General features: G+C 55.4%; 1 protein-coding gene across 1 annotated transcript; it reads left to right on the top strand.

Moving 5' to 3' along the window:
• The first annotated feature begins 3,690 nt into the window (after positions 1–3,690).
• EN2 (engrailed homeobox 2) lies at positions 3,691–6,288 on the top strand. Its single transcript, XM_068405515.1, has 2 exons — positions 3,691–4,231; positions 5,972–6,288. The coding sequence occupies exons 1-2, from the start codon at positions 3,691–3,693 to the stop codon at positions 6,286–6,288; spliced, it is 858 nt and encodes a 285-aa protein (XP_068261616.1).
• The last annotated feature ends 3,408 nt before the right edge of the window (positions 6,289–9,696 follow it).

Here is a 9,696-nt window from a genome sequence, read left to right as displayed (position 1 = left end):
ACGGGGGGGATTTGGGAAAATCTGGGGGGTTTTTGAAGTTTTTTATTTTTTTGGAGGTGCAGTGGAAACCCAGCGGCATTGGGGGAAATGCAGCCGTGATGGCTGAGCTCACCGGCCGTCTCCGGGGGAAAGCCCGGCTGGGGCTTGGCGAGGGTCGCCGCTGCTTTTCCCTTTTCCAAATTGCTGCGGGACCCCGGGGAAGGCTGAGCCCGCACACGGCCGGGCAGCGCCTGGCAGACCTGCTCGGCGGAGGGCAGGGAGAAGCAGCCACCTCTCCCCTCTCCTCCGTCCTCGGCCACCGGCTCCAAAGCGCTGGCAAAGGCGTCTGAAAAGGCATCGCTCGGAGATAAAACCGATGCCGGGTGTAAGCGGGAGGGAACCGGGGGCGGCCGCTGAGGTGCGGCGGTGTGTCCCGCTGCCAGACCTCCTCCGGCTGAAAATTAGGGGGAAATAGACGAAAACACGACGAAATTTAGTGTATGCCAGCGTTTTGCAGGCGGTCATCCCCGCGCTGGAAGGACGGCGAGGGGGGGGTGCAGACCCTCCCTGGGCTTCCACCTCCGCTCTGGGCATTTTGGCTTCCCAGCACCTCGGGGGTTGTTTTTTTTTTCCCGTGTGTGGGGTAAAGCTGGAGGGAGGGTTTGCTCGGAGGAACAGCACGAACGGGCCCGGAGCCTGCCCGCTGCCCGCTGCCCGCAGGCGGGCGGGGGTCGGCCGGCCGCTCCCTCCCTCTCTCCCTCCCCAATACCGGGCTCTTCAGTTGTCACCCCGCTTTTAAACTTCTCAATTCAGAAGAAAAAACACGGTGCGGGGTGTCCGCAGGGGGATGGGTGGGGCTGTGCCCACACACTCGCCTGGTTGCGGGATGGAAAAAATATGTATTTTTAATGGATGGCAGCGCGGAATGAGCCTCGTTGAAACTGCGCGGGGGGCGCAGGGAGAAGAAATTCGGCTGGTGTGCGAAGAAGGGACTTTTGCAAGCAGCAAGGCTGCGAGGGGAGGCTGAAGCAAAGAAGCAAACGAAGCCAAAACCCCATTTTCAAGCCGCCTCTCCCGGTGACCCACAGTGGTTCCCGAGGAAAAGCCCCCGCACGCCGCGATGCCGCTGGCGGGGCGCCCGCAGAGCAGCGAGAAAACGTGCTGCTGGGGAATGTTTCTGCAGAGATTGAACTCCCAGATAAAAATAACCTTGGGAAAAAAAAAAATAGATAATTCAGATTTCCTCGGTTAGGTATCAGATCACCCCTTCACCCCCCGCCGCCCCCCCGCTGTCTCCGCATACCTGAGGTGCTGGATTATTGTCAGAGGACAGGCAGATGCAGTAATTGTTTTGTACAGCTCTGTTTATCTCCTACTTTGGAGTTTGTCTCAGGAATTTTCCTCCCTGTCCTATGCAAGGTATAAATATCCCAGCGAAGGAGCGGGATAACGAATGGGAACGTTACCGGGGTACCGGTAGAGCGGGCAGGTAACGGGGGGTTCAAGGAGGTTTGAAGTTTTTTATCGGCGTCTTGGGTCCGCCCGGGAGCGAAATATTTGAAGTGCAGCACCTTGAAGACGTTTAATTATGGGGTAGTAGCAAAGCGAGAGCTTCCAAGTAATTAGAAAATACTTCTTGGGAGACAGGCTAATCGCTTTTCATGGGGCGCTTGAAGAAATTAACCTCTAGGTGCTTGTTTGAGCAAAACAACTTTGGATCAGCTCGCGTTGGTCTTCGCTGATGGACCCGACCCGCTGCGAAATACAAAGGAAAGGGGGAAATAAATGTAAAATAAAATAAAAATGAAAGATTAAAGGGAAAGGAAAAGAAAAAGGAAAAGAAGAAGAGGAGAGGAAGGGCTAGCTGTCCTTTTCCCTTCAAGGTGAGGAGTAGTCCATGTCACCCACAGCGAAGCCGCCTCCAAATAAAAATGTCACTTAGGGGGGAAAGCCGGGGGTCGGGGTGCGGCTGCCACCGGAGCCGAGCACCCCCCGACCCGGCCCTGCTGGGCCCTCCGCGGGGCCGCGCAGCCCCTCGCCGTGCGCCCCGTCTCTGCGGTGACACCCGGTGGGTCCCGGGGAGGGATAACGGGTGGGCTGCGGGGGACGGACCCCGCACCCGCCTCCTCGCCCCCCTCCTGCGCACTCTGCGGAGGATCCGCGCCCCCCAACCGGCTCAGCCCCCCAGCCCCTCGGTCATCCAGCCGCACTTTGCTCCCTAATTTTGTTCCGCACTTTTCTCCCTAAAGACAAAAGGCAAAACATCAGCAGCAGCTTCCCCGTCCCAAAGAAGCAGGGATTTTTGGGGGGTCCGGAGGGTGATGGGCAGGCGTTTTAGAGGGGGGATCACGGCGGCGCGCTGCCGTTTCGGGAGCAGGGAGGGGAGATCAAAGGCTCCTGTCCGGCTGCGGGAAGGACGAGTCAATTACCGCCGCCGCGGGTTCTGAACGGCGCCGCGGGGAGGGGACGCGCCGCGTCCCCCCCGGGCAGCCCGCAGGCACCGGGCCGGGCCCCGCTCCCCCCCCCCTCCCTTCCCCGACCCCCTTTGTATCACCGCCGCTCGCGTAATATTATTTATGCATTTCTGCAAGGAATTGTGGGATGCCGGCCCCCCCCTCCCCCGGTAAACAGCGGGGCAATTAAAAACCCCAATAATCCAGCGGGTGGAGGGGGATAAAGAGGGGGTGGCGGTGCGCACCCCGCGGCGGGGCACCCCCACCCTACTCCCCATCCCCGTGGCGGCCGGGCCCGGCTAGAGGGGGAGGGACATGGGTGCTGTCACTTACCGCATCTCCCCGCACCACGTGTGCTCATCTCCGCTTTATCATTGGCCCGAGGCACGTGTCGAAGTCCCCGGGCCGGCGACGTCACCGACGGGGGCCCCGTTAAAACCTAAAGGACAACAATCCGGAGTGGAAGTGTCCGGGGCGCGGCGGTGGCGGCGGCCGCCGGGGCGTAGCGCAGCGCAGGGCAGCGCAGGGCAGGGCAGGGTGGGCGGCAGGGCAGGGCGGGACGCCCCCCCTACCCCTCCCCAACCCGCGGCGGCCTCCGCATGTGCGGGAACGGGGCGGTGCGGGGCGGTGCGGGGCGAGGCGCTGCCGGCCGGAGCCCCGCGGGGAGCCCCTCAGCGCCCTGCCCTCCGCGGGACACCGGCTCCTGAGAGCCCGCCTCCACCCCCGCCCGGCACCGGCTGGATTTTTTTTTTTTCCTTTACCCCCCACCTTGCACACCCCAATTTTTTTTCATTATTATTGTTATTAATTTTTTCTCCGGATGAGGCTCGGCGGCGGCGGAGGCGGTGGCCGGGGGAGCAGGCGGCAGCGCGCCGCGGGACCGAGAGGCTGAGCGGTGGCAGGAGGCGGCGAGCGGCGGCGGGAGGACCGGAGCCCGTCTGTGTGCTTTTTATTTTTGGCAAAGTTGGAACTCGCGGAGGCTCGGCTGCTGGCTTTGTTTCTTTATTTTTTTAAAAAATTACTATTAATTTTTTTTTTGCAAACTCTGGATTTTGAATGCCGGGCGCGCCCAGGAGAAACGAAAGCAAATAGACACCTGTGCGTGCGTGTATATATATATATATATATAAAATATATATTAAAAAAGAATTAAAATAAAGAACAACCGACTGCAACAGCAACAACAAAAAGCGCTAGGCAGCCGCCCGGCCGGCAGCGGGGCGGGCAGCGGAGCCGTCGGCGGGGCCGGCAGCGCAGCATGGAGGAGGGCGACCGGAGCCCCCGGGAGGAGGCGGCCGAGCCGCAGGAGTCCGGCGGCGACGCGGAGCCCGGCGGCGGCGGGCGGCGGGGGCTGCTACTTCCCCCCGGTGACCCCCCGCACCCCCACCCGCACCCACACCGCATCACCAACTTCTTCATCGACAACATCCTACGGCCCGAGTTCGGGCGGAGGAAGGAGGCGGGCGGCCCCGGCGGAGAGCCCCGGCGGCCCGGCGCGGAGAGCCGCCGCAGCCCCGCCGCGGCGCCGGCCCCCGGGGCTCCGTTACCCGGCGGCGGGGCAGGCTCGCCGGGCCGGGGGGAGGGCGGCCCCGCCGGGTTGGCCCTACACGGCGCCTCCAAGAAGGGGGGGGACCCCGCGGCGCTGGAGGCGGCCCTGAAAGCGCGGGGGTTGAGCGGCGGCGACCTGTCGGTGAGCTCGGACTCGGATAGCTCCCAGGCCAGCTCCAACGCCGGGAACCAGCCCATGCTCTGGCCCGCCTGGGTTTACTGCACGCGGTATTCGGACCGGCCCTCCTCAGGTAAGAGCCGCCCCGCCGGGCCGCCCCGTTCCCCGCCGCCGCGTCCCCCTCCCCGGGCTCCTCGGCTCGCCTCCGCCCGCCCGAGGGGCAGGGAGGGCGGCAGGGAAAACACCCCGCTCCCCCTTTCCCACTCCTTCTTCTCCTTTTTTTTTGGGAGGGGGGGGGAGTTGCTTAAAATCGCCCCAAAAATACGGGGAGATGAAGGGGTGGCTGGGGATGCGCGGAGCCGGAGGGACGAGGGGAGAGCGGGGGGTCTCTCCCTCCCCGCCGCCGCAGAGCAGCCGGGGCCGCCCGGGCTCGGGGCATTTCCCACCAACTGCCGGGTTCGATCAAAGAGGGAGGAAAAACAAATCTGGCTTTGGGGCTCCCCGCTCATCCTTCCGGCGAGCTGCCCTTCTTCCTGCCAGGAAAATCCCCCAGCGCTGTGTTTTGGGGAGGGAGAGGGTGGACTTCCACAGGCCTCGCCTTGCTTTGATTAGTATTTTTTTTTTTTTTTAGCCAAAAACAATCCGCGATGGTTCATTTCTCTAAAAAGAGGCCTCGGAGCGGCCCCCGTTTCGTTTCTTTCTTTTAATTTCCCCTCCATGTGCTGCAGGTCAGCTCTGTAGGAGACGGGGGACATTTCCAAGAGACGGGGAACTTCTTTGGCAGGGTCTGCCTCTTGGCAAGGGCTTGGGCGAGAACCTCTTGAAATGATCGATAAAAAAATTAAAAAAAAATTAAAAATAAAAAGCCAGGGTGAAAAATGTCCTTCTGTTACCGCGGGGAGAACAGGGCTGTCCCCGGCAGATTGGTAAAACCCTCGTTAAAAAGAAGCAGAAACCATTGGGGGAAGGCATGGGAAGCACCAGGCAGGAGATCTGCTCCCAGGGAAAGAAAAAAAAAATGAGTTTTTCTCTTACAAAAGCAGCGAGCTAGGGTTTTCACCCGAAGAGCCGGCCATCTGAAGGAGGGATTGTAGGACGTGTTGAAAATTAGTTCGTAATGTCTGAAAACAAACTCTTACTCAGAGGTAATATTGAGGGCTGAATTGGAATTTACTCCATTGTTCTCCGGTGCTCTCCTTTGTTAATATTTAATTAACATACATCCTCACAATGGCTCGGCCCGGGCAGAAAAGGCTCCTTGTGCTGCCGAGAATAATATTCCCGAGCATAATCCCGGCGATTCGGATCGGGCCGTGCAACGCCATATGGGCACTGCAGCAAAGCGGCGGATTGCTGCTCGCAAATGGAAACAGGCGGCTGGTTTCCTTTTTTTTTTTTTTTAATCGCGACCCACCAAAAAAAAAACCACCAGGAAACAAGTAAAGAGGTTTCTTAAAAAAAAAAAAAGGGGTTCCCTAAAAAAAACAAAAAATAATCTGCTCAGGGGAATAAAATTTAGCTCCGTGCCGCTGCCTCTGGTACAGGCTTTACTTGCCGGGGCATCCCCGGGATGAAAAGGGTTGGGAAATGTGTCTGTGGTTGGGGTGCGGGGGGATGCGGAGGGAGCGGGGAGGGCGGCCGGGCAGCGAGCGGGGGCTGCAGGGGGGGCTGCGGGGGGTCCGGAGGGGGCTGCGGCTCCCTGAGCATCCCCTGGCAGCACAGGCACCAAGCGGGGTTTATTTTTCTTAGGGTGATGGGAAGTCTGGGAGGGGGCGGTGTGCCGGAGCGTGGGTGCCCCCCTCGCGGGACCGGCGTGGGGCCGCCCGCAGCGGAGCGTGGCCGTGTCGGTGCTTCTCGTCTCTCCCGGCCGTAGGTCCCCGCTCCCGCAAACCAAAGAAGAAGAACCCCAACAAGGAGGACAAGAGGCCGCGCACCGCCTTCACCGCCGAGCAGCTGCAGAGACTGAAGGCCGAGTTCCAGACGAACCGGTACCTGACGGAGCAGAGGAGGCAAAGCCTGGCCCAAGAGCTGGGGCTTAACGAATCCCAGATTAAAATCTGGTTCCAGAATAAACGAGCTAAAATCAAGAAGGCGACGGGCAGCAAGAACTCCCTGGCAGTGCACCTCATGGCCCAGGGGCTCTACAACCACTCCACCACGGCGAAAGACGGCAAGTCGGACAGTGAATAGCCACGGGGGGGGGAGGCGAGGGAGGGAGGAGGGGAGGGGGGGGGGCCGTTTGCAGTCAAAGTTTATACAATGCAATAATTTAATTAAAAAAAAAAGAAAATAAAAAGAAACGTAAGGGCCAGTGTATAAAGATTATACCAGCATTAATAGTGAAAATATTGTGTATTAGATATAATTCTGCAATATTCTATGTATATATAATTTACAGGTAAGGTGGTGTAAAAATCCAAGATATCTGATTATAAATTTTTTTTTTTTTTTTTGTTTGGTTGGTTGGTTTTGGTTTCGGGGGTTTGGGCTGGTTGGGGTTTTTTTTTCGGTTGTATGGAGATTCTAGATGCTATCTTTATGATTTTTTTTTATGCTTAAGTTACTTTTTTATAGACTTAAGCGCTGTTTTAATGGACATTGGACGCTGTTTTTTGAAATTCAAAAAAAAAAAAGAATTAAAAACAACTTTTGCTGAAGTCCAAAGATTTTTATTGCTGCATTTCACACGACTGTGAACCGAATAAATAGTTCTCCTATTTGTTCTATGAGTTTTACTTTTTTTCCCCCCACCGCTCCTCCCCTTTTCCTTTTCTTTTTTTTCCTTTTCTTTCTTTTTTTTTTTCTTTTTTTTTCTTTTTTTTTTTTTTGCGAGGGATGTGTGCTTCTGGGACTGGCTTTGGGGATACGTGTGGAGAATTGAATTTAAAAAGAAAAAAATATATATATATAAGGAACGATAGGGAAAGAAATCTCAAAGCACCGTCTTGAAACATGTCTGGGGGCTTTTCCTGAGCCCTCCACTCCCTCATCATCCTCAGCGAGACCCACGGGCGTGCGTGGATGTGGGATGCAGGGGTGAATGTGGGATGCAGGGGTGGGGTTAGGATCCCCCCTCCCCTCCAACTTGCTGGGAAAACTTTGGGATCTCCCCCCTCTCTGAAAAGTGGGAGCCGCTCCGGGATGAGGTTCCAGCCCGTGGCCGCCCCCCACGAAGGGGGAGCCGGGGTGCGGCCACTGGTGTGGTTACAGCTCCGCTCCGGCACAACCTCCCCGAAGCGTTTGGGAGCGTTTTACCCCTCCCTCCAAAAAAAATCACCCTAATATTTTTAGTTTCTTCTTCCCCTCCATCCTCATCCCCATTCCACGGCTTTGTGGCACCGTGGATGTTTCTCCCCAAACCCCCCGCCTCCTCTTTCCCCACACAGACACTTCCTTGTAAATCGGAGTTTTTCGGGGTTTCAAGGCGTTGTGCTGTGTTTAAGCCGTTTCTCCCGGAGCGTGGTGCCCACCCCTGCCCACGGCACGGGGAGGGCGGGGGGCTGTGTCCTGCGTGGGCCTGGCTGTGCGTGGGAGGCTGCTCCAGAACGGGCTTTCCTGTGACGCTGTTTGTAGGGGGGAAGAACTTCTCGCTTTGCCTTAAAACCTCTTTATTTTGCAGCTATAATAGACACACATTGTACATAGTAGTATAAACTTAAAAAAAAAAAAAAAAGGAAATAATCCAGCTATAAAATGAAACCTGCAATTTTAAATTCTGTGAATAATCATCAGCTGCTAAGGAGCCAGGATGAAATGACATTGCCTTTTAGCAAGAAAGCGAAGGATTTTTTTTTCTTCTTCTTTCCAGTTTATAAAACATGTGCATTTTACAACTGGAGTATCAAATATTTATAATCGGATGAAATATGAATGTTTCTATTTACAACTGTGCTCTCAAAATTGTGAACATTCTCGCTGCATTTTGTTGTGTTTCAATTCTCGAGGATTGCATTAAATAATAATAATAAAGAAAACCCAACCCACTTTATTACGAAATACAAACCGTGTCACTCGGACGTTGCAATGGAGTAGTGCTATTAGGGACTATATAACCCTATATGTTTCTATAGTTTTTGGATTGCACTTCTGAGCATTTGAGCTCGAGTTAGAAGTATTTTCTAGTTGCAACTGTTTACAAGGGGGGGGGGGTAAATTATGAGAGAGGTGATTTTTGCAGCCAGGCTTTTCCTCAGCCTTTTGACTTTATGAAGAAACTTTGAGGGATTCATTTCTAGATGGAGCAGAGGGCAACAGCCAGCCGTGACTGAGCCCGGCTCTAAGGCACCCGTCGTGTTAAAAAGCATCTGAAAACGGAAAAGAAAATCTCTTTAATCTCACGTACTGTCAACAGGTTTCACCTTTTCAAGACTTTAAATACCCGACGGTGTGATGCTCTGGCAAGCTCCGTTTGGAAAACCTCTGCTCGATAAACACGTAAAGCTGGAGCTGGAGAAGAGGTGATGGGAATATTGCCGGTGCCACGCCACGAACCCAAGCACCCTGTTAAACACTTGGCATCCCCGGGAAATGACAGTACCACGGTTTTAGAACGGGCTGGGCAAAAATAAACCGGTCACTCGCCTTGCTGCAACAAAGGGCACAAGAGCTCCGAAGGAGTTCAGCCCATTTTGGGGCAGGCAGGAGGTGAGGGAGCGAGGGGCAGAGCCTCCCCCGCGGGGCCGGCTCCTGCGGCTGCAGAGGCACTCAGACAAAACCAAGGGCAGGGGGGGTGTTACATTTTATTTTATTTTTAAAGCTGCTGCTTTGGGATATATTCTGCAAGGAGCACAATTCTCCAGGAGCAGGGGTGCCGCTGGGATGGTGCATGGACCCGCGGCTCCTCCAGCCCCGCTCCCAGCCGGCACGGAGGGGCTGGTTCACCTGCCCGGAGCAGGGCCGGGACCGGCGGGGAGGCTGCCGGGCTCCTGCCCCAAACCACCCTTTATTTTTCCAGCCTTTCTTGTTTACGTGCCTTCGAGGAGATTTATTTTTTTTTTTGTCACCTTCACTAATGAAGGCAGGTGATTTATAATCGCGAGAAAAAATTCGGTGGCGATGGGCACTAAGGAGAAGTTTTAAATCTGGATTGAAAAATAGCTCCGGTTGTACAAAACGGTGCCGTGGGTATATTACACACCGGTGGATAAGTACCACGGAGATTTTATTTTTTAAGAAGTCACTGAGCCTGCACCGAGGGACACTTTGGCCCCGCTCCTAAGTGTGCAGTGGGGCAAAATTTCCACCTGTCCTTCCCCAGACTGCAAGAAGCGCTGGGAACAGAAAACAGATGTGTGACACCAGCAGGAATATGTATTTAGTTTTAGATTAGGAAAAAAAAAAATAATAGGGAAACTTCTCTAAGTTAGTTCAGTCTAAACAGAAAATATCTCGCTGCTCCCTGGATTTTATCCAGACCAGAATACGAAATATTTGCAACTGGGAAGCGGTGCCTTCAGTTGCAAGCAGCGAATTGCCCCCATGAGCTGCACTCCTCACCTGCCTTTGATATTTTTGGGGGGAAAGCTTTCATGGGAAGAGGCCCAGGTTCGGAGCCCCTTGCTCTGCTGCTCCTTTCGCCATCTTTTCAGCTGTCGCCGG

The sequence above is a fragment of the Nyctibius grandis genome, chromosome 7, assembly GCF_013368605.1.
Source record: "Nyctibius grandis isolate bNycGra1 chromosome 7, bNycGra1.pri, whole genome shotgun sequence".
In the NCBI taxonomy this organism is placed as follows: Eukaryota; Metazoa; Chordata; class Aves; order Nyctibiiformes; family Nyctibiidae; genus Nyctibius; species Nyctibius grandis.
This window is presented reverse-complemented; position numbering and strand designations above follow the sequence as displayed.